Raw genomic sequence first — 26,206 nt, forward strand, 5'->3', positions numbered from 1 at the left:
ATAAAAGCTTTAACAAAGAGAAAACACATCTTGGAATTGTTGGAATTAGAGCAATTCCCCCGACTGTATAAATGCCTGAGACCAAACTGTGCTATCTCCATGTAATAAGATTAGAATCCTGCGGTACTGTATCACAGCATAAAAAATATTTTGCAAGGCATGTGGAGGAGGTGAACTGTAAAATACTAAATGTTTTGCTCCTTTCTTCAACTGCTGCTGCCTGTGAATTGATGGAGCGTCACTGTCTTTATTTGGGTCTTTGGGTTGATTGAACTTTGTATTAAGGCTAATTGTTGTTATTCAATATATTTTTGTTTACTCTTAAAATCAATTCAAAGGTCTTATGTGTCTGGTACAGACAGAGCTTTGTAAATGTCTGCAGGGGAAACTGTGCTTTCCAAAGGTAGTTTAGAGAATGAGATTTTTTAAACCCCTCAGACTGGTTGGTGTTTGGAAACAGGGTTGTATATTAAAGTGTTGAGGCTGTTTTTGATAATATCGGAGTTGCATCAAATAGCAGCTTTGATAAGGCTTGGATTTAGCTGTGCAGTCGCATCCCCAAATCAGCTATGTGATGGTGCTATGGTGTGATGATGCTGTCAGTTCTGTCAGACTGTGTGTTTGATAGTGTAGGGTGGTGTTTGTGTGTGGGTGCAAAAAAACACCCCTCCTCCATATCTTGCTCTCTCTCTCTCATCCCCGATTCCATTCATCACCCTGCAGGGGATCCCCAGCTCCACAACTATCTCTGGAGGATGGCTTCAGAAGCCTCTGCCATGCAAACAGGAGCAGCAGGAGTTCAACAGCAGACAGAGCAGGGAATGAGGGATCATTTACATCTGCTTAGTGGCAAACAAAGAAAAGGAAGTATTTTTCATCATTTTATAGGACACACACACACACACACACACACACATACATGTTAATATGTATTTACATGTATTGTGACATACATCATTTCAAATGTCATGTCAGACTCACATTCCCTCTATGGGTTTTGCACTATACACACACTGTGTAACTTTGCCTGCATACCTTTCATCTACCGCCTTCTCTTGCTTCCTTGCTTCTCTATATCATAAAACCGCATCCTCAAATCATTTATCTCCTGTTCCGTGGTGATTTCTAGCATGTGGCATATAGTATATTTGCACCGTTAAAACATCATTATAACTAGTTCTGACAAGCATTCTTAAATCTTTTGAGATTTGCTATGAAAACCACATGTCACGGCTTGTGTGTCATATAAAACATGTCAGAACCATGGACAGCGTCAGCATGAGAGAGCAAGACATGTGTCGCGCCTTAAACCAAATATATAACACACCTTACAAAAAATAACACCACTTAACAAAAGCCGGTTTTAAAGGACTAATCTGTCATACCTTGGAATAACTGGCAGCACAGACTGTTTCTTTTCTATAGCAGCAAGGTCTTTTCGTATTGCTGGCACAGGCAGGAAGTGGCAGTTGGCAGAAATGAGTAGGAGGTGTGGATTCACAGATTCAATTCCAGACCAGTTATCAGCCTGACAGTAATCTGATGTGATGACATGACAACAATGCACAGCTCAGGCAGCCCAGCTTCTTTTTAAATAAACACGTTTTTTTATTAGTTTTCAAACACTATGCTATTGAGGATTTATAATTTATATTATAAATGATATTATTAACAGTACATTAGGGTTCAAAATTAGAATGGATATTCTCCTATTTGACTGAAACCATTTGTAACTGCCTGACAAACACTGACTCTATATGTAGATCCATACGTAAACTCCCTGGCATTTGATCCACTGTTGAGAGCAGTGACCCTTGACCTTTCTTCTGGTACCCTGAGGATTACATGAACATAACATATACCTCCCTTAGTGCCCAAGCGATGCTATCAGTACTTCAGAGTTTTAGTGTGACATTAATGGGCCACTATAAAGATTTAGCACTGCTTTATAGTTAGCAGACTCTCAATGAAACCAAGAATGGTTAAAGTTGAAGCAGCAGAGGCCAAGACATCCTGAGTTTAAGTCATAAATCTGAGCCATTGTACCCTACATTATATATAATTGTGGTGGTCCCTTCCCAGTATGCCTGTGTGTGAGTGAGTGTGAGTGTGGTCTTGCGTGCGTGCATGCTGTGAGAGGCTCTGTCAGATCCATATCATCAGCTACTCTGTCCGGAAGCTGTTTCTGTACAACTCAATTGCAAATCTGTGTCCGAGGTCCATGAGTGCACCTCGCAGGAATAAATCAGCGGACATTTGGGCTTTAAACTTGGTGTAAATTACCTTGTTTTTAGTTGAATTTGAATGCTTGCAGGCACTTGGATGACACCACACAAGCAGTATGGAGGCATGTTGTGTTTTTTCTGTTGTTTAATTACATCTGAAGAAGAAGTCGCGATTGACTTTAACTGTATTGTATTTTGCTTTAATGCTGTTTACCCATGAAACAGAAGTGTGTTGTGCATCCACCACTTCACCCACTCCTCCATCGGCATAGGGTTGATTAGAATATGGGTGCATTTTTTATTTATCGGTCAACTATAACTTTAAGCCTGCATGTATCACTATAGATGGTGCAATTGTATAAAACAGCTGCTGAGTTGCTGGCCTCACGCTTTTCAGCGCCCGTGCATGACAGTACAAACACTGGAGTACTGGCAGGTCCCAGTTCAGCCTGACATTTCAACCTAAAAGCTGTCTGAGGAGAACACCATTGATTATCCTCCTTCTCTCTCCAAGTGCAACTTTAAATTCTCCCCTCTTACCTCAGTGTGTCATGCATTTATTAAAGCAACACTATGCAACTTTGTTTAAACCTAAAGTAGAAGCTACAAAACTAGTATGATGATTCACTGACTCTTTAGAGGGAGAGTGGTGCCACTTTCATTACCACTCCTCACTCTGAGAGTCTGGTCTTGCTCAGTGTAACTTTGGTGAGTGGGTATATCTCCTGTGAGAAGAGTGGAACTGACTGATAGTCACAGCTTAAATGGCCAGAATCCAGTCCAGCAAGTTCAGGAGTAATGCTAAACTGTATATAAGTTAAAACATCTTAGAAGGCATTAAAAACGGGTTTATCTCCAATATTCAGTGAGGACATTTGTTAAATATCAAGAATTCTAAACAGAGTTTGGTATAGTTGTTACAGTGCCATGCTCTTCTGGTCTAGGAAGCAGGGGATCATGGGTAATATCCAACCTCCGGTTGTTTTAGTCAGTCTCTGCTGAAAAGATTGATTGATTTATTGATAGGCTGTGTTTTTTCTTAACATGAAAATATCACCCAACATAATTAATTGTCATTTGTGACACTGCTGCTCAGTAAAAAGTGTCGCTTTAAGCCCATCTAGTTTTGTTTTTAAAATAAATCTTTCATTTTATGAGAGTGAAGCATTGTGATTGCTATTGTTTTACTGCTTTAAAGTGGTGACAAGCAGCCAACTAGAGTTAAATAATATGATGCTGTGGGTTTGATTTCCTCCAATTGGCTGCTCTCCACAACATTTTAAGTCATCAGCCTTCATAGTGGAGGACAAGCCTAGAGGGTCTTCACTGATACCGCACAACCGAGGACAATTATCTCAAAAATAGTACAATACACCAGGGACGAGAACAAAAGATGCTTAGAGACCCCAGAAGTAACCAAAACATACCCCAAACGATGCAAAGACACTCAAAAATAGAAGGATAAAAAATGCAGAGAGATGACAAACACAAAGACATGTGCAGACATTTTACTGTAGTTACCAGAAGGATGGTGTGAGATCTCAAGAGAAGCCAAAGGCGACAGCGATGCTGAGTTACAGTAATTGTGCTATTTCACCCCAGTGTGGTGAACTATCAGATTTGTTCCTTTTTTTAACCAACTAGTGCAGTGCCCATTCTAAACCTGTGTGTTGGGAATGGGCTGTTTTCTTGGCCTATGTTAATGATCCTGAGCTACTTCAGAATTAATCATTGTCAGTAGTTAATTGTTTGTGTGCTGGATGTTGTGTGCAGAGCTTTAAAAAAATAAATAAACATAATTTACTACTGTTCAGATCTGTGGCTAGTAACGAGTTTGAATGATTAACACAACTTTTTCAGAATAAAAGTTCTTCAATACAGCTGGATATAAAACATCACAGAAACAGAACGAACGCTGTGCTTTTACACTGAAGACAACTTGCTAAAGAGGAAGTGATCTACGTTGCTGCCATACGAGAGATCTGTTTTTGCGGTACCCACGAACGTGTGTGTGACCGATATGGTTAAATAAAAACAATGTGGTGGCGATTTTAACCCAGTTGCATTCTGCTGCTGTGGTTTATCGGACATGTTCAAGTCGATACGCAGACTGAAGGCAAACTGCCCTGCCCCCACTGACACACCACACTGCAGGTCGCCTGTTTAATAATATTTTATAAATATTAAACGTATTACACATCTAAATCGCAATGAATCCAGCACTGCATTTTGCTGGGCCATTAAGGACACATGCCGAGTTTGAAGCCGATTAGATGAGGTGTTCGTAAGATATGCATTTCACGCACAAATAAACAGACAGACGTTTGTGGAATTAGAAGGTAGAATAAACAAAAGAGATATGCCAATATCTCACAGGCATGACACCAATTCCTGGAGCTACAGCTTCAATACAAATACCAGCAGGGAAACCAGAGCTGCGTACTGTGGATCTGAAAGACATCTGTCCATAGATGTGTGATAACCTGGTAGTCACTCACCTCTGTGCAAAGGGAACGTGGCTTGGTGCAGGGCGGGTCGCAGGATCGGTCAGCAATCGGCATGGAAGTTGCCGGGCATCCACCTGCAGGGCAAAGGCCAAAAAGGTCAAACTCCCCTGTCGATGACTAATGTTTCAGTCATCTTAAGATTTTGGAGGATGCTAGGTTACAATATCACAGTCTAGCCAATATCACAGGACAAATGTGTCCCAGATTTCAAACATTGCACCTCTGCAGATTGTCGAGCCGGAGGTGGTAAAGCTGCAGCTCTCTTTGCTGTTGTCTCTTTGAAGACGACTTTCACTAAGTTTCAGCTCTTTAGTACAATGAGCCTCACCATGCAGTGCGACGCTGGATAAGTTCATAATTATGAGATCTTTGGAAAAGCCACTTAAATCTCCAGACTAATTGGGGCAGCAGTATTTTCTTGCTGTGGCTGACATATTGCCTGAAGGCTGTGAGTGTACCTTCATGCAGAAGAGATGGGATATTATTTCCATTAACCATTGTGTGGCATTTTATTACATTAAAAGTTTTGTTGGGGAAAGACATCACACAACACATAAAGAGTACATATTAGATGTGCAGATTATTTTCTATACCCTCAGTGGAAATCTAATCAATACATCAGAAGGAGTTAGGAATTAGCATGAATCGCATATTGTTCTACAGCGAATTCATAGTGCATTAGTCAAGACAGCTACTGCACTCACCAATTTATGGATAATTTGAATGGTCACCACCTACATTGGTAAGACATGAGCATGTCTGTGTGTTGGTAGATACAATATCTAAATTGCTGAGAAAATCAAACATGCCTGCTTGGATTCCTCAACTGTGAAACCAGATCAAAGGAAATGTTCACCATACAAACTGAGGAATACTCATTACTAGAGTTGGTAGAATTATTTTATCTAATTATTGCTATGCAATGTAGTGCTTTGGGGCCAAGGGGAACTCTTTAATTCCAACCACTCTTGAGTAAATCAGTGGAATGGCAGAAGGGAAGATACAATTCAGTTTCAGGGAATCAACATTTTTTTATTAATCTCATTCCACTCCTGACTATGTATTCAGAATTTTTGGAAGAACCAGGGCAGAAGTTGTCATTCAGTCACTTTTAAATAGGTTTCATCCAAGGTTTTACTGAGTGAATAACGATACAGGGTAAGGAGCGTGCACTCCCACTGAGAATAAAATAAGCTGGATAACGCAGATAGGCGGTACAACTGACAATAATTCAACCAGCAGACACTCAGAGAAAACACATGTCTGTGAGACCACAGTAATCTATCAGGGCCTTTTGAATATTTATCAGGCAGAATGCTCAGGGAGCGAGCTCAGTAGGAATATTCATGAGGGGAACACCACTGCTTGCCAGGCAACATTCACAAGAATGGGGGAAATGTGGAATGCCACAGATAGGCACACCATATGGAGTACAGGGTACACTGACATTTCTCGTTCACTCAGACACAGAGCTGAATATTATAAACCCACAATTATTTAGGTGCAGTGGTTAACGCTGACATGTGATGTACGATGAGATTAAACTGAAGCTCTAAATGTAACACTGCTGCAGATTAAAAACCTCATCTGCTTACAGCTTCCTAGAAGTCGCTGTCAAGAAATGCTCAAAGTACTATCTGGGATTCTGTCATGCTGGATGAGACAGTTTTAAGTAAGCTTATCCACAGTATCACCTTGTCACGCAGACCTTGTGTGTCAGAGCTGAAGTGAGAGTTTGAAGCTCATTTAGGTCACATTTACATCCATTATATCTGACTCAAGCTCCAGACCAGTAGAGATAATAGCTGAGCTGCTCTGTCTCTCTGATAAGTGAGCAAACTCAATTTGCCAATCTGCTATGCCTGTTCAATGCAGGTGCATTATTATTCATCTTGAATTGAGCTTATTGAGAAAATAATGGTAACATTTTTCATGTGATGAATATTAAGACATATTGAAGTGATACAATGCTAAAATGAAACAGCCACAATTTTTGTCAAAAACTTGAAGCCACACCAAAATGCATTCACAGCAGAGTAGTGTTGGACTTTGTGCACATTTTACCGTCAATCCACTGTGAAATAATTTTTTTAGAGTAGTTGAAAGCTCAGAGATTAGTAACTGTGTCCACCAAGTCATTGTGTGTCATTGTCTTATGTCAGAATATGGCGAACATGGTTTACAAGCCTACATGCCATTGGTCAAGAGTATGGTCTTTTGAAACAATGGTGCAATAGGTTTTAAGACAGCTAGTGATGTATTGTACCGTACCAGACATAATTGGAAGGAAATATATATATGCGTTATTCATAATGCTTACCTGTAACATTAAGTCCATCTGAGCGCTGACACCAGACTTGGCGAGATGCGCCTCTCCATGGTGCAGTCACCCACTTGTATTCAAAACACTGGCCGTCTGAAGGAAGAACAAGCAGTGTGGGTAACAATGCAAAATCTATTCTCAATTGCATTATATTTAAAGAAACAGGCACAGCTGCCAGTGTATGTAATGTACAATCAAACTTAATTCAAACATCAGTCTACAACGGTTAGCTCTCTGCCTTCTCTGACTGACCTGTACATGGCCGTGCCTCCATCTCCTGCTCTGGACACTGCAGCAGGTTCTCTGGATCCTGGGCCACCACGGCTCTGGAGCGGACCTGGACAGATCCGAAGCCCAGGTCATCGCCACTTACGCAGCTGAGCTGGCACGGACTCCAAACGGTCCAGTCCTTCAGGTAGCACTCTCCTACAAACAAACACACACGCACACGCACACACACACACACACACACACACACACACACACACACAGATAGCCACAACTTTAGTCAAAAACTACAGACCTGGTGGGCAAAGACCTTTACCACGGAACCAATTTAATTGTTACGCATCACATGCAGCTCCAGTTGAGGCAACAGTTCAGCAAATGGCAATGTGTGTTCAGCAAATTCAATCATCCTATCTGAGCATTGATTAATATATTTTTATTTAAGAACCTTAAGAAATAAATCTTTAATTTCTTGAAAATCATTAATTGATCATTACCATATACTATATATACAACTTCATCTTAAAACCCCTCCAAGTTTTAGGCTTTTACTGCTAAAACCTTGATGCCTAAAGTGATGATGGGTTTTCATGGGCAACAGCTGACTAAAAGACATAGTGAGGTGGATATGTTCACTTCATACATACAACTAATAGATGTTACAAAATAAAAACCTCTCAGCAGGAAATTCAATCAAATATGACAATTTGAATAAAGAAGCTTTCAGCCAATCAGGGTCAAGAAGCTCGTTGAGATCGATTGATTGATTGGCAGCATCATTACAAACTGAACATTTGAAAACGGCAGACAGTGAAAACAGAATAACACAGGCTCTCACCTGATATTTGCAAACTATCATGAAAGGATATGAAATATTTCATTCAGCACATCCCATCAAATGTCAACGTAGCTCAGTGGCAGTGGGAGGCTGTGTGTCTTGACAGAGGTCAGTACCACCCATCGAAATGAAAATCAAACTTCCTCTCAAATATTTTCTTTCCTTTATTACTGCTCAGAAGCATGATGCTCTCAGCAAAGAGAGGATTCTCAGTTAAATAGGTTACACTGCTCTCTTTCTTTGACATGGCTGACACAAGCACATCTCTACACATTGAATGAATCATAACCTATCAGAAAAAAAAAGATCAAGTAATTAAGAAGAGATGTGCAGAATCACATTTGTGTCACATCTGTCTCACCTCTATTAAAGGGATAGTTCACCCAGAAATTAGAATTCACTCATTATCTTCTCACTCCTATGGCGATGGTGTCACTTCGATGACACCATACTGCTCGTGGAGTGTCATCAAAGTGTCCGACTTCATATTCAACTTGAAACAAGGTCATTTACACTAAGTTTTAAGCCGTCTCGAGTTGAATATGAATGTTGGGGCTTCCGGACACGTAATGTCACCACAGGAGCAGTATGGAGGCATGTTGGGATTTTTCTATTGTTTTATTATGTCTGAAGAAGGACTCACCATTTACTTCAATCTAATTGGACTCTGCTCTAACAAAGTTTACCCCTGAGACTTTTTTGGATGAACTATCCCTTTAAGATACGTTTCCATCAGTGTAACTGCTTGTTTTCAGTTAATCAGTAAGAGAGGACAGGAAACGCTCTGGATCCTCCGAGTCCTTTTTGACCTTGTTCTCCACTCGTCCCCACTAAGCCAATTAGCTTCATTCTGGCCTGATTACGCCTACACATAATCCAAGCTGGAGTAGTCTGTGTAGAGCAGATATACACATGTACAAACACACTTGTACACACACTGCAGCTGCTGCAACTTAGCGGCAGCTGAGAGGCCTTCACTGAGGTACAATAAAACCCGGCTGCCACGACACATCCATTATCAGCTTTGTAAAACGCTTCCCACATCATCCTTGGCCTCCCGCCTGTTAACATCAGCTCCGCATTGTGTGCCACACTCTGGAGCTCTTGAAGCTCTTACAATCAAAATCATTTAAATCATTTAACAGTAAGTGCTTCGGGGGTCTTTCTTGTCATTGTGAAAAGGTGCGCTGAGCACAATTGCTAGTACTTAAGAGTCATCATGCTGAGAAGGGCCACATTTTTTGTTGTACCCAGTTGACAGTGTCAAGTGGTTACACTGGGCACACACCGCACAAATCCACCATGAATTGTTTGCCACAACAAATTTACTTTTTCTTAAGTATATTTCTTTGGCATTTATACGCTGTCAAGGCAGAGCAATAAACGGTCAGGCTGACTGGGAGTCAAACTGAGAACACACGTTTTTCCCCATTCAGTATGTTCCCAAACCACCCTGCTTTTTTGAGGGGCTTGTCAGAAACATGCATAATAATAATAAACAACGCTGAAGATGTGATCATCTCATATTGATTTACTTTACTGGAACTATCAATGGACACAATCTAAGTGCCTGAAAAATTTCACAGATAACTTTGGGACTTGGAGTTGTTTTATTCACCAACATGTCTTGTCCCATAATCTTCTTGGGCCGTGATATTTGGAAGAAATTATATTTGCCTGAGTAGTTGATAAGACATTGCTCTGCGATGTGACAAACTCAGAAAACATATTTTTAATTGCTTTACATGGTCACAAATATTTTTCTAAATTAGTCTAACCTTAACCCTAACCCAGTTATAAATCTTCTTTAAATCAACCTATCAGTGAATCAGCATATTTTTTTCAGCTCTACCTCGCACAGGTAAATGTCAAATGAATGTGTTACAGTATGTGGAAGACCCACCTGGACATGGAACAGTACAGGGTTCCTGCAGAACAATGTGTGTGTCTCCGTCCACCGAGGGCTCCAGATCGCCGCACAGCTCATCATCCACCAGGCTGATGTCCTGCTCACCTGAACTCTCCGACACAAAGCATGACACGTTCCTAAAGCGCAGGCCTTCTCCACACCTTGCTCCCTGATGAGAGGGGAAGAACAGACGCGTATGGGTCAAACACACACTTTTAGATCAACTCTAAGAGGTAATCGTGTGAGGATACACTCCAGAGTAAAATGGTGTTCATGCTGTGTTAAGACATTTTGAACACAGACGGATGTTATCCCACTGACCTCAGACTTGCACTCAGACCAGGTGCTATATCTCCAGCTGTAGCAGGGCTTCACTAGACAAGGCTTCCACTGCGCCATCTGGGATGGACACTGTCTCCCGTCACCCTGAGGAGCCTGGACCACTGTCCGTCTTCTCCGCAGCTTGCCTGCAGAGTGCCAGAAACAAAGACAAACATTGTATTTTCGGAGTTGACTCGAGATGTGAAATGTGGGGTCTCCATACGTCCAAGATTTGTAAAGATGAGGAAAACAGGGTGCTCAGAGCAGAATGGAGTCTGATTGATTTGATTTAAAATCTATCTCACTTCATGTCAGAGACTGAAGTATGTTATGCAGTGTTGTGGAACTGATGACTTACTTACTGCTTGAGTTTGGATATTATTCCCTGAGTTCTCAGTTTCTCTGATTTCCTTAATTTTCCCTCTTCAATTAAGGCTGTGAATCAAATGTTAGTCCACATGAAGGTATAAAGCCGACCACTAATTAAAGTGTAAAAAAAAGAAAAGATGGAAATTCTCTGGTGATGCACATAATAAATAGAATGTAATGCTACTGTCCACATCATTAGTTTCATCTGTGCATGAATTTCAACTGTCATGTCGTATATGTGTAAAAATGACATGCAACACCAATAATTTAAATTACTTGGTATAGAATGGGTAGAGGTCGAAGGGGATAACTAGCTTCAACATGTTTTGATTCTGAACCATCTTGTAGCCACATGACAAGCAATCATAGTTTAATTAACTGAATGAATTTTAAAAGAAAAACGATAAATGGGGGAAATTTTGAAAGGCTTTTAATGTGAAGCATCTCCGCAGAAAGTGTGGGATTTCATTGACAGTGGTGTTATAAGAATACCATCTCATTCACGAAGAAATCATAGACAACCTGAATGTCTTGAAAATGGTAAATGTTATTCATTGTGACTTGCAATGTGGTATTTCTTGACTTTGAAGCATCTCTATGCAGCATCTGGGCTGTATTCTCCAGTTACTTCACGACCTGAAGTTCATGTGTCAGAGAATAAACTCTGAATCCTCTGAATAGTTTCCTGTAGTCTCTAAATATTCATATTTCTTTCCTGTCAAAATGAAACCAGTGACTTCCTTAGGTTGGGGATATGATTCAGAATAAAGCAGGCATGATCCCTTTACCGAATTCACTCTGCATTTTTTACAAAGAACCTCAGAGGAGACATGTGAGAAAAGTCTGAATCAGCATTTGCCTGGGAGGGTTGGCATGTGGATCTTGCTGAATGCTCAAACCTAAAACAAATAATGCATTCAGCAGTTATGCATCACAAGTGACCAAAAATGAAATCATAGAACTCTGGACCTTTCTTAACGGACATTTTGTTACGCATTTTAGCATTAATTCAGATTCAGAATGTGTCTTCTATCCAATGAAGACCGTTGACTCTCTTTGCAATGTTCTAAGATAAGATATCTTGCACATATTATAACAACCATGGGCAGTGTAGAAACTAAAACTGCGTCAACATTCTTTGCTTTCTCAGTATTAAGAGGCAACAGCAGGTAAATTAGCAAAAGACACTAATGTACCATCTTTTCGTAAGATCTGCAGGATGTTTGGGCCATTTTAGAGAGAATTGTGTTACACAGGTTGTGCAGAGAGTGGAGTTGTGTGCCTAACAAACAAGTGGCAATGAGAGAGAGTTAGGGTTGTTGCAGCAACAATAACGGCTGGAGCAGAGAATTAGAAGTTAGCAGTTCAGACTGTTTGTCAGTTGATGAATGCTGCAACTCACCGAGACCCAGTATCTTTTCTGCTCTCTTATGCTGTGACTGATAGACTGCTCTAACGTTCTCACACATCGCTTTCAAATTCACCCATTTAGTTACTACAGCTAGCTTTCAACCAATAGGATGAAAGCGCTGGTTTGGCACCACTGTCATGCACTGGTGTGCCTCACCTCTATGAGTTTCCCTGTCAGTCACAATGCACTCAGAGGCACTGGTTCAATTCACAAATATAAGATAACACCACCTTGGTGATTCATATGTAATGCATTTAAAAAAAAATATGGTTGAATCTGGGTCAGCTCCTGTTCTATTCTTGTGGGTCCCTGTTTAACATGATGTGTAATACCTGTGCGGATCAGTGACTAACTGGATGTGAGCCGACAGCTAATCATGCTGGAACTAGTGCTGTGGGTGTATATCATTTATAGCTTGCAACATTGGTACATTAAAAGAGTTTGGATTGAGAAAAAAGGTTTTAAAATAAAGCCGAAACGAGGTGTTTGACAACAGACAGGCACAGAGTTGTGCATGACAAGGATGGATATCTTTTTCACCAAGTTGAAAAGAGAAAATGAAAATAAAGGTCAAAGCTTGCGACAGATATATATTTTATCAACTCTTTTCACATGGAGGTTGGATTATATCTATACCAGCCAGGCACAGATGAAAAAGCTTGTTTTGACAGCCTGTAATCTGATGCTAGTTTGATATAAACTGTGAAGTCAGTGCAGATTGGGTCTGTGTCTCCCAGCGAAGTCAGATTGACATTTCAGAAAGGTCCATTTCAGGCTCTGGTCCAGTAGTTCTGCCTGAGTCTGGATCCAAGTTTTCAAATAATAGACAGGTCTAGTTTGGTTCCGTGAACTAATTTTCCTGGTAATTTGAGGTTTGGTTATGAATTTTTGATCACCTTTTTTGGGACTCTCTTTGTCTAGAAATGATAAATGTGACTAATCCATAACAGAAATGTGCCCTTAAAGAAAACCACGAGGAGGGGAAGAATATTTCACATCACATATGACCTTGATTGAGAGCTTAAGAAAATAACAAGGTAGAATCCTTCACAGAATCTGTTTTCTAAATAAACCTCACCATCTCCGACATCATGCCGGCTTTTACTATTGGTTGCTTTGCAGAAGGTGGTGGCACCCTATATCCAACAGAAACCTTTCATCGCCCTCCATTTTCATGCTTAACTTTTCTCCCCGCTGGCAGCTATGGCAGAATTTGCTGTTGAGCTGTGGGTGGTGGGGATGGCTGCTGGGTAAAGGAAAGCCCATGCCAGCTGTTTCTGTCGAGGTTTGGCTGGAGAACACACAATGCCATGATTATCTATGCACACAGGTTGACATGTGCAGGAAAATAGCTGAGTTTTCACACTGCCTGATTGATAACAACACCTCGCTGCTTCCAGGTATGTGCACTACCTTGAGATAACTAATCCAGCTCATTGCTATTCCTGGCTCTAGAACAGAAATGAGCTCCTCCTGGGAAATATGTCCTCAGAGTCAGCCTGGAGATAAAATACAAACACAGGAAGGAAGAAAATCCTTGTCGCCTCGGGCAACATGGTCTCATGAAACGGTTCGTAAGATATCATACTAAAAGTTATGTCCACATTTTCGTAAAGAATCCTACGAAAATGTTGCGCAAAATTTTCGTAGAGAATCCTACGAAATACGCCTCGCAGACCTCCGCAGCGCTTTGATAAAGCAAGATGCCAGAGATTGCTGTATTCTTGGTGGAAAACGCTATAGTTTAGCAATGTTTCTTCATAAAAATTTGTTTTGATGACATCTATGTCGAGATATGTGTGTTTCAGTTTCAATATCTTCATTCATGGTTAAAAAAACAAACCGCTATTATCTTTTCTAAACCCTATTTTCACAACCCTATTCTAAACCCGGAAGAACCATACAGAGAACTACAAATTGAATGGCGTTCCCGTATGTGTGTGTGTGTTTTGTCCTTATCGTTTGTAGTTCTAATGTGTTTCCACTATTATGTGAGATTGCGACCGGGAACCTTGTATGCTTCTTTATGTTACTTTAACGGTAAAATCAAGTTTTTTCAAGGTTTTGTCCCTACTCAGTGGCGCCCCCCATAGTTTTGCATTGGGCTATGGTAGTGGAGTTCAAGACCTTTCCAAGACAGTTCATACCATGTGTGTTGCATATTTAGTTTCTATCCTGTAAGCCATCAAAACTGATTCAGGTGCAAGGTTCAAAGGTCATCTCTGAGGAGCAGGAGCCATCCACAATTATCCTACTGACATATATTACTCCCGAGGTCAAGACCTTTACGATGAAGTCTTTACTTTTGTTCTCGTACAAAGTTTACATTTCATCCTGCTCAAAACCCAGGCTCTCTGGGTTTACTTTCTCAGACCCCTTCGAGGTCCAAGCTGGATAAAATCTGTCAAATCTGCTTTAGTGGTATTTAATGGCCAGATATGGTCAAAATATGTGTGTTTGCTTTATACAGAATCATGTGTTTCACTTTGGACCAAGTTAGAGACACCTTTGTTCATTATCAACCCAATTTCTCACAACCCAGCCTCAGACTGTTTGCCCTCCTCCCCTCTGGGAGGCGCTACAGGGTAGGGCTGCTCGATTATGGAAAAAATCATAATCACGATTATTTTGGACAATATCGAGATCACGATTATTCAAACGATTATTTATATGTGCCCTTATTCTGAGGTCTATGCTTTATTCTTTAAATGACTGGACCGGAAGTACCAGTCACTTCCGGTTCCGGTAAATGCAAATGTCCCCATCTGCCCCCCCACTACAAGCACACAGACAGAGAGAGAAAGAGAGGGGTGGGGGATGGCTATGAGGACCATCATCATTCACCCCCGAACCCCTACATTGAACGGGTTACATACAACATCAAGCGGAGAAACGCGGGTCCGGTGTGAACAGCCAGGCGGCTGCGCGCTGGAGAATGGACCGAATCCGAAGTGTTCCCATTCAAGAGAACCTTTCTAAACTTTTTGTCGATCAGACGGGGCTGCCCTCCCTCTGCCATTTTCCACTCGCACTGTTTTGTAAATACCGCCTGCCACCACACACACAACTCGCCTCCTTTACTTCATGGCTGCTTGAGAGTGAGTGCCAGTCAGCTGGGCCGTGTTGAATGCTTTGGGGGAACGACTGAATTGCGCATGCATTTTTTTTACCGAAAAAAAATGCCAAATAATCGTTTCAACTCGATTATAGCAGTTTGGAAATCATTTGACCAAATAATCGTAATCACGATTAAATTTAGATTAATCGAGCAGCCTACTACAGGGTCCTCCGTTCCGGGACCAGCAGGTTCAGGGACAGCTTCTGTCTGCGGCTGTCACTCTGCTGAATCACCGTGGTGCAGACTTCATATGTATTTTTCATATTAGGGTTAGGGTTAGATGAATGTCCACCATGTTTTTTGCTTTCACGAAGAGAGAGAAGCGCATAGGTCACGTGTCCCCCGCCTCCTGACTCACGATTTGGTGGAACTCATACGAATTATAGTGCATTACTTTAAGTAGCATTTCCTACAAAATGTTGATGAGACCAGCCTGCCTGGGGACAGATTAAAGTTACCACAATAGCTAAAGTCTGTATTGGTTTCAGGTCGACTATTTGCTCTTGTTGCCTCTAGTTGCTGTTCTTTTCAAGGACTCATGGAGAGCAGAGTGCTCCCCAAGCCCCAGAGCACACACTCGTAATGGACATCCAATCAATGAGCTGATCCTATGGAATTACATGCAAGGACATTATTATCCCTGGCTCATCAGCTTTAGACTGTAACACCATCGTTTCTCACATCATAAAGCGTTTCTGGTTTCCACCATTACCGTAAGAGAGGCCAGCTTTCTTTAGCACACAGCTGAGCACCGCTGACCTAAAGCAGTAAGAGATCATTCTCAGCACTCAAAGCATTCTGCTGCCAACGCTGTGGGAAGAGTGTTTGAACTTCACTGAAATGTAATAAAACAATAAATTAAACTTCCCATTAAACCGCATGAACAAAATATCTCCTTATTAGGGATTCACAATTAATCGTATTAATTAATTAATTTGACAACGCAAGACTGAGAGACCCATCTTAATGCGCTTGTGGCTATATCTAATGTTGAGAAACTAGAAAGGCAAGACAATTAGAACATTTAAAATATTGTATCTCCAAGAAAGTATCAGTGAAATCAACAAGATAAATACATTTTCTACCGATCCTTTGTGGTGCTATCTTCAGAATGTTAGGAACGCAGAAATGAGAACTGGCAGAGCATGGGTTAAATTCTACAATTGAACACATTCGACTCCATTGAGAGGACTGCATAACCTAAAAACCCCTCACATGGACTAAGTTTTCATAACCTACAGCAGTCATGATTTATAAGAATGTGTCTTCAGAGAGAAAACACTTTAAACAGGGATTTCACAGATGTTTATACAAAGGTCAAGGTCCCAGGGACCAGGGTTTGAAAAGTATTACAGTTGTATATATTTGTGTAAACAGAGCTAAAGACATACCTGACAGCCCGCAGGTGTGAGTGCAGTCAGACCATGGAGACCAGTCTGACAGCTGGCAGTTGACTGGGCACTCAACCACACAGGAAGCATTCATCTGCCACTTCCTCTCTAGACCCAACTGCAAGACAATGCCATGAGTTTTCATCACCTCTGTTTCTTTCTAAATCATTTGAATAGCTGTGGACAATGTGAAATGACACACATCTCACCTCTTTGCAGAACTTGAGGTCAACAGATTTGCTGTCGCTACGCACACAGTCCAACATGCGGGTTTTGATGCCGTTTCCACACACTGCGCTGTTGCTCAACTGACAGGTACTCCAATCTGCAGGGGGGTGGTGTTACATCAGCAAAAGGTCAATGTTACCCTTAAATTCTGATGCAACATTTCTGCATGTAGTCTGCCTTTTCTGTTTGGGTCTCACCGGTGATGTTGTAAGAGTAGTGAAAGCAGTTGCTGTTCAGTTTGCAGGGCTCTGTCTCTGTAGTCGGGGGACACTCCTTCTCTTCTCCAGGCTGGCGGAGTGGGTAAGCGCTCCTCTCACGGGTACTGTTCCCACTACACGGCTGAGAAGCAGAGGAAATCATTAATTTTGTCTGTTCACACATAAAACACTATCTGCCTCTTTTCAAAAGAAAACTATCGTTGAATAAGGAAATAAAAATGTGCTTAAAATCTTTTAAATAAGCAACATGAGCACATGTAGTAACTGAGGACATTGAATAATTCAGTAATGGAATCAAATTAAATCCAGCTAGAATGTAACCAATGACATTGGGAGTTCTTGAGTCAAAATTCCACTGAATTACAAATCAGTGGTAATATTCAGCATGGCAGTGGCCGGGATGACCTTCTCGTCTATCCTACACCGGCTTTCTGAGAGATGATCTCCCAGGTTCATACTCTCTCCTCCCTCTGTTTAGTCGACCTTCTCCTCAGTGAATATTCCTCATGCATGGGGCTCTGCTGGACTGAGTCCCTTTTACTAAGTGGAGGTTCTGAAATAGGGAACAGCGGCACAGTAGGGCTGGTACTGAGCAAAAGGGAGGGAGGGTTACCACCGACTTTGAAGCACAGTCTCAGAGGGCTGATTTGTCCAGTTAGCCAAGCTTAAAGGGCCATTGTTTCACACCCTGATGGTGGTAACTTCTATTGCCTAAGAGTGCATGTGTTGGTAAAATGTAGAAAACACAGAAGAGTTTGGAATGTAAGTGATTTTAGTTAGTCATTACCAGAGATTAAACTGGGCTTTACAAAGATAGTCTTAATGCCATTATAAGAGAAAGTGTGACTAAATGTGAGCCATATAGTCACAGCCAAATCCCAAATTAGGCTGTAATTAACTTTCTCTCTCTTGTTCTGAACAAGGTTTAAATTAAATCACTCGTCTGCTTTCTGGTAACAACTTCACTTTCTCAGCCTGTTATCAGTAATGGAAGATTGTTATTTTGTATGTATATCCAATGCAAACTCAGTGTAGAATTTCAGGAGTTACAGCAGTAGTGCTGCTTTTGCTGCGGTGTTGTCATGCACACACATTCCTGTGGGTTGCAGCAGCTCAGTGAGATAGCTGTCATGCGCAGTTGATGCAAGTATAGATTAATTTATGCTTCTGATGGCATCACCGGTCAAGTTGAAATGTCTTGATGTTACCAAAACACTCATCAATTTATTTATATGAGGCCTTAGCTACGTGGAAGGCCTTGATTTTTTTCATGTCCCTAAAGCCTTGCTGTACACTGGCATAACTACTCTTGAAGCTATGGTTTTTAAATCACAATATTTTGCTTACAGTGAGATAAAAAAATACACTTTATTCACATCAATGTGATGATATTTTAGGAGACTGAGCTCTGCTGCAGCAGTCTAACTGGATGGCACTCTACTCTCAATCCCTGAGTAATTAAGACGGTTTATATTCTGCAAATGCAATTACTCATTCCATCCTTTCATGTCAACTTTCTAATATAAGTCATAATCTCAAAAAGAAGAAGAAAGAAACATAATGACAGTGATATATGAAAAGGATAGCTGTAAACAGAGAGCACTATAGAGAATAAGCACAGTGGCCGAGGAAATAATAATCATTCTTACCAGTTCACATGAGCTCCAGGTTCCCCAGTCTGATAAAACGCAATCTTCGGGGCAGGGAAGCTGGCTGTTGCGGGCCCCCAGTGGCATCTCCTCTGGGTCACACAGATAGTCTTCTACTTGCTCAGAGGGTCCGTCTATAGTGTTCAGCATACACCTGGAAACAAAGTGGTTCAAAGTAGAATCAATCTATGTGTACAATGCCTAGAAACATGGACAGGCCCCACATCAGATTTCAATCTACCTACAATATATCCTAGTGAAAGGCAATGCATTCCTTAGCTAAATATTTAGATATTGCAACAATGTTGACTAAACACCAGGAGAAAATAAATTATAAATCATGTTTAAAATTCTATTGCGACCAAATTGGCAAAAAGGAAATAAGTTCAGACCATCCGATCAGACATGAACATGAAGGCTCATACTATCTGGTCATCTAAGTCTTGAGTTCGAAAGACAACAGAATACAGACATGTAGTAAACTGGCTAACACGTACTTAGTACAGGCAGAGAAAAGTCCAGTGGCTGACTGTGTGAATGTCTTACCTGACTTTCCTGGTCTGAACACCTTCACCACAGTTGTCCTTCACATCGACGTTGCTCACCTTCCACACACTCCAGGGCTCTGCCACCCAGACATACTGCCCACAGTCGCTGAGGCAAGGCACAACCTCATACACCTGACGCACACAAACACCACAGTTTATCTGCTTGATCTGTAGTTTAACAGCAAGAATTGTGTAAAGTGAATTTTGAATGTGCCCTCAAGCTCAGAAACTAATAAAAAAACCTTGAACAATTAATTAAACTATGATCAAAATAAAACTTTTGTTATTGAACTTAACGCATAAGAACATGACTAAAACAATACAGGAAAACACAATTTCCGATTTAAAAAAAAAGTAAAATACATATCATTAAAAATGGATAAGTTACCTGAGCCTGTAGATTGAATCCGTTCATCAAGGAAGAAAAAGGGACAACAGAACATGGGTCATTACAGTCATTATAAATTCATACAGCTTCATTTACGTAGCAAACAGTGGATCAAACACACAGGAAAATTTTAAATGGAAAAAAAAAGAAACATAAGAATATTAAAATACCAAAACAGAGCACAGGGAGAGACACACCACACTAATGAACCCACACAGGTCTATAACAAAGTTAGTTGTCTATAAAAAATTGGCTTTTAGAAATCCATTAATTTAAATTCCATTTGAAACATGAAATATTCCACGATTTGTGCTAAAACAGCAGTGGTTGCATGGGATGGATACGATTTGAGGAATGGCCTAGAAGTGGACTAAGGAACAAGGAGATTAGGAATGAAAATGTCTCTCTTAGACTCTCTTACCTGACTGACGTGATCTAGTTTAGGACAGGGTCTCCCACCATTATAGGGCTTTTCTCTGAGCCACTTGGAGCGGACTTTGACACCACTGCCGCAGGACTTGCTGCAGCGTGACCAGTTGGACCACTCACTTAGTTTGCAGTCAGATGGACATGGGATGATGCAAGCCTCCTCAATATATCCTGTAAACAATCATATAACAGAAAAGCATCAATACAGATCAATGATTATCCCCATAAGAGACTGAACCTGTTTTTCACAATATAAAAATATATTTTGACATGACTCCAACAAACTGATTAATATGTCATGTTAAAACAATAATATTCTATGGTAAATGGGCTTAACTGTGGCAAAAGATCTTGATCAGCACAAAGAGTTTACAGAAGTTCTTGGAAGAGTTTGAAAAGTAATTCAGGTAAGAATTTGTTCAAAAGCAAAGGAGAAGTGTTAATTAAAACTGTACTAGCATCTATCATAGCATTTCTGACAACATCGTATCTGTTGTTATAAGCTGCTTTTTGGGAACTCATTGGTCTGAATTACTTATTAAAATATAAACTTGTGACCACCTGCTTTGCTGCCTTAATAGAAACCTTCCTTAGGGTTGAAAGCATTTTTCATTAGTCACGGCTGCTGACTCCAGTCTACCCATGCAGTCCTTTCCCTCACAACTATGAACAAACCTAAGATCACTCAACTCCAGTTGTAGCCTGAGGACAAAATATCAGTTGGAAGGAGCAGGCAATTCCGATGTTACTCACGCAACACTCTGTAGTATCAGAGTGCCAATCAGCGACTCCCAAATCACAGAGAAACCCAACTAGCAGCATCGACTCTGAGTATCTTGTTACAGTTACAGATAGTTAACATCAAGCCGCCCCTTACTGGGATGAAGACTTTGACTCAGAATGAGAACAAACACAGACAACCTCATTCCCCATAGTGCTCTTTTGTGCTCTATGTTTTTCCAGGGTTAAGATGCAAAGTATGACGGAACTGTGATTCTTAATTCCCTTTTCTGGGACATACTTTTGAATGTTAATACAGCTCACAGCACAATGTAGCCGGCAACAAATGTAGCTCCAAGTTGCCTAGATTGATTGTTGAATTTACATTTGTGGTCTGACACAAAGGTAACTGACTCTGAAGTGGGTCCAATATGATCAATCAAAGAGATTGCACCTAATGCAAGCTTAGATTTCCATCGATACATAAACTGCTCAGACCAATCACAATCATTTATTTAACAGCATGTTGAACTCACCATGGCTGTTGCAGCGTGAGGTCTCCACTATGCGGTTGTCCTGGTCGTAACACACCATCGCCTGGTAACGATATCCTTGGCCACACTCCTTGATGTCACCTTGGACCTTCATGCCCAGCTGACCCTCCATACGGCCGTTCTCAGGAAGGACACAGTCGGACCAGTTGCCCACAGGCTGGGCGTTGTATTTGTTACACGGGCAGTACTGTGTCTCGCTCAGGGGATACATTTGGTGGTTTTTACACTGGTCACGCTTTTTGCTCTTCCCTTTAAAAAAGCATAGTTTTTGGAACATTATGATTATTAATTGAACAAGAAATTAATCTTGTATTATACACATGAGACTTGTTGAATTTGCGCAGTTTGTTAATTTAATGATATAAGGCTCTGAGGACCTCTCAGTGAGGCTTACTCAAATAATTTCTTTTTAATTAAAAATCTGGTTTCACATCTACTGATCTCCCTCTAAAGGTCAATACCATTGGGATAATATAATCTGGAAGTCCACTTGAAGTTACAGTCTGCCACTCACCCACTAGCATCCTCTTGCGAGCCCTGACACCCACGCAGTCGGCAGTGCAGGAGGAGAACTTCGACCAGCTGCTGAGTTGACAGTTTTCCTGGCAGGGCAGCTGGCAGTGCTGGATGAGAGGCGGCATGGAGCTGGCCAACTTAAGACAAGTTTCAACGTCTGCTTGCCCTCCATCCTGCTTCCGACATGAAACAGCTACGGAGAAATGGAGTGATGGAGTTCATGAGGAGGAAGACTATATAGTACTCTCAGCATGGGGTGCTTTCCTGCTGAGTTATAGAGTCAATGATGATAAAAAGATTGTTTGGTGGGATACTGTATTCTTCATGCTAGCACTAAGAAATACTGATTAGTGAATACAAGGCTAGTCCTATCTTTTAACTCAATAACGCAATACAACACAATCATTTTCAGAGGGACTTGACTCATCCTTCTAAGTTCTCAGCATACAGACCTGGTTTTAATACCAGCCCTGCTTGGTTAGAATGTGCTGTCTCATCTCCAGTAAGAAAGATTGGTGACCAATATTGACTGTGATAATTTCAGGCCATCCCCCAGTCTTCTTATCTTACATCCTTAACATAAAGAGGACACCCACAGATACCCACCCATCAATGGGAAATCAAAGGCCACAAAGTGAGTATGGCCTTCCACACGCTTAATCGAATGAGTGGGTGAACAGTAAGAGGTTTATATTGAATTGTCTCACCCCAGTTCAGAGTATACAATTACAGGTAATGGAACACTAGGCTTCCAAGATGGAGGAGCAGGATGCTCAGTATTGAAATCAGATAATGGTCTCTGTCTCTGAGAGTTTAACAGGAGTCTGAGTGTGGCCACTGAATCTGTAAAACAGTAATGAAAATTTGACAAAGATTTCTGCTACTTTGAGGTCACTGTGATGGATTGTGCCGTTTTCAATATTGTACTAATTGATTTCCCTACCCAAAAAGGACCCTTTGGCTCAACACTTCAGGATTTTAAACACTTACAAAAAAGCAATGTGTGCAGAAGGTAGTGATATGCAGAAGTTGCAGACATTATGATGTCAGAGGATCATTTGTTAAACATGTCAAATTAATTCCACAGCAATTTGTGCATGAGAGCATCTGGGACATCTGAGTAGAGAGAGAGAGAGAGAGAGAGAGAGAGAGAGAGAGAGAGAGAGAGAGACATTCACCTCGAATCTGCAGCCCTGGCCCACACGTCTCCTGAGCTCCAGGACTGTCCTGACGTACTGACCATGGAACTAGCTGGCATCGCCGCCACTTGTGAGTTTTCCACCTGAAGAGGTATGAAGAGGTTGAAACAGTTCTTAGTTAGAATCCCTGGACCAAACAGATAACACAACTAAAAGTTTACAACACTCTATGCAGGAAAGCACTGGATGGAGGAAACATTGCACTAATAAGGCTCCTATTTTTGGAGTATTGAGCCAACACTTTGCTTCATTAGACTTGTTTGGAAGATGGCTGTATACAGACTCCCTTCCCCACACACTTTTCTGACTTTCGTCTCGATTTCTGATATCTTCTGAGGCTTATAATCCAATAATAACTGCTATTTCACACAGTGAGAAGCCAACTCTTTCAGCTTTTAGCTATCAGATGACACCTGAGTCCTATCTGGAAATCTGCTAACCATATTTACTTTGTTTTTTATCATAGCTGAAGTCCTTTTGGTACCTGATTATGGACACATCTGTAGGTCTTAACATACGTACTGTAACCACCAGTAATTTACAATAACGTAGAATAAATATTCGTGTAAAAAAAAAGGACCCATTACCGGTAGCCATGACACACAGATTGAGCCTCGCACTCTCTCTCCTGGCTCAGCACCTCCGGACAGTCTTGCCCCCCGTTGGCTGGTAACTGGATGATAATACGTTTCCTAAGCTGCTTCTTCTTATTGTTACCACCTAAGAGAAGCAACATGAAAACCATTGTAGTGTCACTGAAATGTAGCTAAATAAAGGAAATCAAGCACAAGTACATTTTCAATTTCAAGCAAAAACTAAATCCCTTTAGACTAGCCTTTCAAGTCTGTATCACAGGTAATAGTAGAAAAACATCTACTATCACACAATATCATATCCTGTTTTACCTAAGACATGTAAATATACCAGCCATAATGATTTGAATACATTTTATTGCAAGTTAGAATGGCACGAATATTCTGTTGGGATTTATTATATAACCATGTATAACCATTATAATCGTTAAAACCGAGTCACTCGAATGATATTTTTTTCGTTGCCATCCTGCCTGCAAGTTGATGTGGAAGTGAGGACCAACATTTTTTTTTCGACATAAATGTCTCCACGCTGCCTGCTCCTCTCCCTCAGAGTCATCTTCGTCAGAGGGACTTTAATCAGAGTTTTCCTCCATGTTGTCTTCCTGCTCTGACATATTCTCCTCAAAATCACTATCTCCTTCCTCGTCTTGGAAGATCGGATCAAGGGCCTGTTGCACAGTATTACTTGCTGCCATAACCTCAGTCACTGAAATAGCAGCTCACGTACCTTTATAATCGCTCAGAATAAATGGACTCTAATTAGTTAATTTTTTATTTTTTATTTTGTGACATTGCTTGTGCTTGCAGGTGCAGATCTTGTGTCTGTGTCAGGGCACCCTCTGACCTCTGTATGACAACATGATCACTCCTATGCTGTTTTACTCTTCCACTGTCTGTTTCATAAAAAATACACACAGACATGGTACATACAGTTCACAGTGTAAAGATTCCCTAAAACCAAAATTTTCCTTGATTTGACGCTGGTGGCTCTAAATCCATTTCACTAGATACTGGTCGAATTTGGCCCGGAACAGCCTCAATGTACAAACATTTGTAGCACCTCTAGATTTTTTGTGTATTTTTGTGTCAGATGTCAAAACGGGTCAAATAACAGTATGGAAGGGTTAAATGCATTAGTGTGGATGTAGCCTAAATGTATGAAAGTAACTGTTGGTGTAGTCTAGTTCTTGTCCGAGATCTTAATAAAATAAAGAGATGTCATTTATGCAGTCTTCAGTGTGTCTCATTAAAAGTGCTGATGTAGAACATATGTGATGAAGTGCGGTGGGTCTACATTTTCCGTAATGCACCCGTCTACTCACCCTCTGCAGGAAGTGACCACTTCAAGGAGAAGGCTAATACAATCAAGTGAAATATTGAATTTTACGCCCATCATCTACCCTGTGGTATCCAATACACCTCTATGGGTGGTAGAGGTTATGGACTTTACAGGAAGTCTATGTGAAGCCTATCAGATTACAGCTCGTATACTGCCAGAGTCCTGGTGATTTGTCGTCAGGACTGTGATGATTTACAGAAGGTAGAGAACCCCCGTTGAATGTATTTAAAGACGAGAGGATGCGTCAACACAAGAGAGGGAACTGTACTGTTTGTGGATTGTCGTATGTCCTATCAGAGTTTCTGCTCAAAAAGAAAGATGCATTGATACTGTAAGAAAGAAAGTAATGGAGTGAAGACAAGATTTGCTCAGCAGCTTCAGGGGAGTAACTTTGCCAATATACTATGTGTATAAAACAAAGCTGAGAGAATGACAGCCACACGCACACACTGAGGCTAAGTGTTCTGAGCTCTCCTGCTGATTCTTTGACAATTAGGTTCTAAATTGAATCAACCCTTTAATAATTCTACCTTTGTGGTCTGCAGCAAAAACAGAATACAAATGGGCTCTCTCAGCCCCATGAGGCTTAACACCTAAAATAAACATTTTTACTAGAGGAAGATTCTGTTTTTTGGAGATACTGCCTTTCCCTAGAATTTAATATACATGACACAACTCAAACAGAATTTGATTATTTGGTATTCCGTCTCAGTGAGCGCGAGGATTTTATTATCTGTCTGCTTGTGCTGAAATAATCACGAGCATATTCGGTATGCTTCATCATACAAGAACACAGACAAGCTTTGATGAATCCTCTTGGTGCTGTAGCATTTAGCTTGTGTGACACCATGTGAAGTGTCGCTGTGTGTAGAGAATCTACCTGCTCGACATGTTGATGGGCAGGGGCTCCACTCGCTGTACGGGCTCACAACACAGTCTCTCTTGCATGGTAGCAAGCAGGGCCTGACTGTGTCTGGGCGCAGACTCTCTGGACACCTGAAAGTACATCATTGACATGCTCAGTAACACACACACACACACACACACACACAGAGTACCCTTGAAAATCTGATAGAGACGTGGTGGATCAGAGCCAAAGGAAGCATGCTGGGAGTTTGCTAGGAGGCTCCCAGTGTGCCCGGCTTTACAACTGGTGCATTTTGTGAGACTGTGACTGTGTGC

At 41.1% G+C, this 26,206-nt stretch overlaps 1 protein-coding gene across 1 annotated transcript in view; it reads right to left on the reverse strand.

The window, feature by feature from the left end:
* thsd7aa (thrombospondin, type I, domain containing 7Aa) overlaps positions 1-26,206 on the reverse strand; it is a 135,946-nt gene that overhangs the window by 11,353 nt on the left and 98,387 nt on the right. The window contains exons 10-26 of the mRNA XM_053447421.1: positions 25,905-26,020; positions 23,677-23,809; positions 23,069-23,172; positions 21,889-22,083; positions 21,357-21,623; positions 20,093-20,271; positions 19,672-19,677; positions 19,282-19,415; positions 18,736-18,889; positions 17,066-17,207; positions 16,850-16,965; positions 16,641-16,758; positions 10,352-10,497; positions 10,025-10,199; positions 7,308-7,481; positions 7,053-7,148; positions 4,724-4,806 (exon numbers count right to left, since the gene is read on the reverse strand). Coding sequence (XP_053303396.1) covers positions 4,724-4,806; positions 7,053-7,148; positions 7,308-7,481; positions 10,025-10,199; positions 10,352-10,497; positions 16,641-16,758; positions 16,850-16,965; positions 17,066-17,207; positions 18,736-18,889; positions 19,282-19,415; positions 19,672-19,677; positions 20,093-20,271; positions 21,357-21,623; positions 21,889-22,083; positions 23,069-23,172; positions 23,677-23,809; positions 25,905-26,020 — 2,338 coding nt within the window. The remainder of the gene's footprint in view (positions 1-4,723; positions 4,807-7,052; positions 7,149-7,307; positions 7,482-10,024; positions 10,200-10,351; positions 10,498-16,640; positions 16,759-16,849; positions 16,966-17,065; positions 17,208-18,735; positions 18,890-19,281; positions 19,416-19,671; positions 19,678-20,092; positions 20,272-21,356; positions 21,624-21,888; positions 22,084-23,068; positions 23,173-23,676; positions 23,810-25,904; positions 26,021-26,206) is intronic.

The sequence above is a fragment of the Pleuronectes platessa genome, chromosome 18 (assembly GCF_947347685.1).
Source record: "Pleuronectes platessa chromosome 18, fPlePla1.1, whole genome shotgun sequence".
Classification (NCBI taxonomy): domain Eukaryota; kingdom Metazoa; phylum Chordata; class Actinopteri; order Pleuronectiformes; family Pleuronectidae; genus Pleuronectes; species Pleuronectes platessa.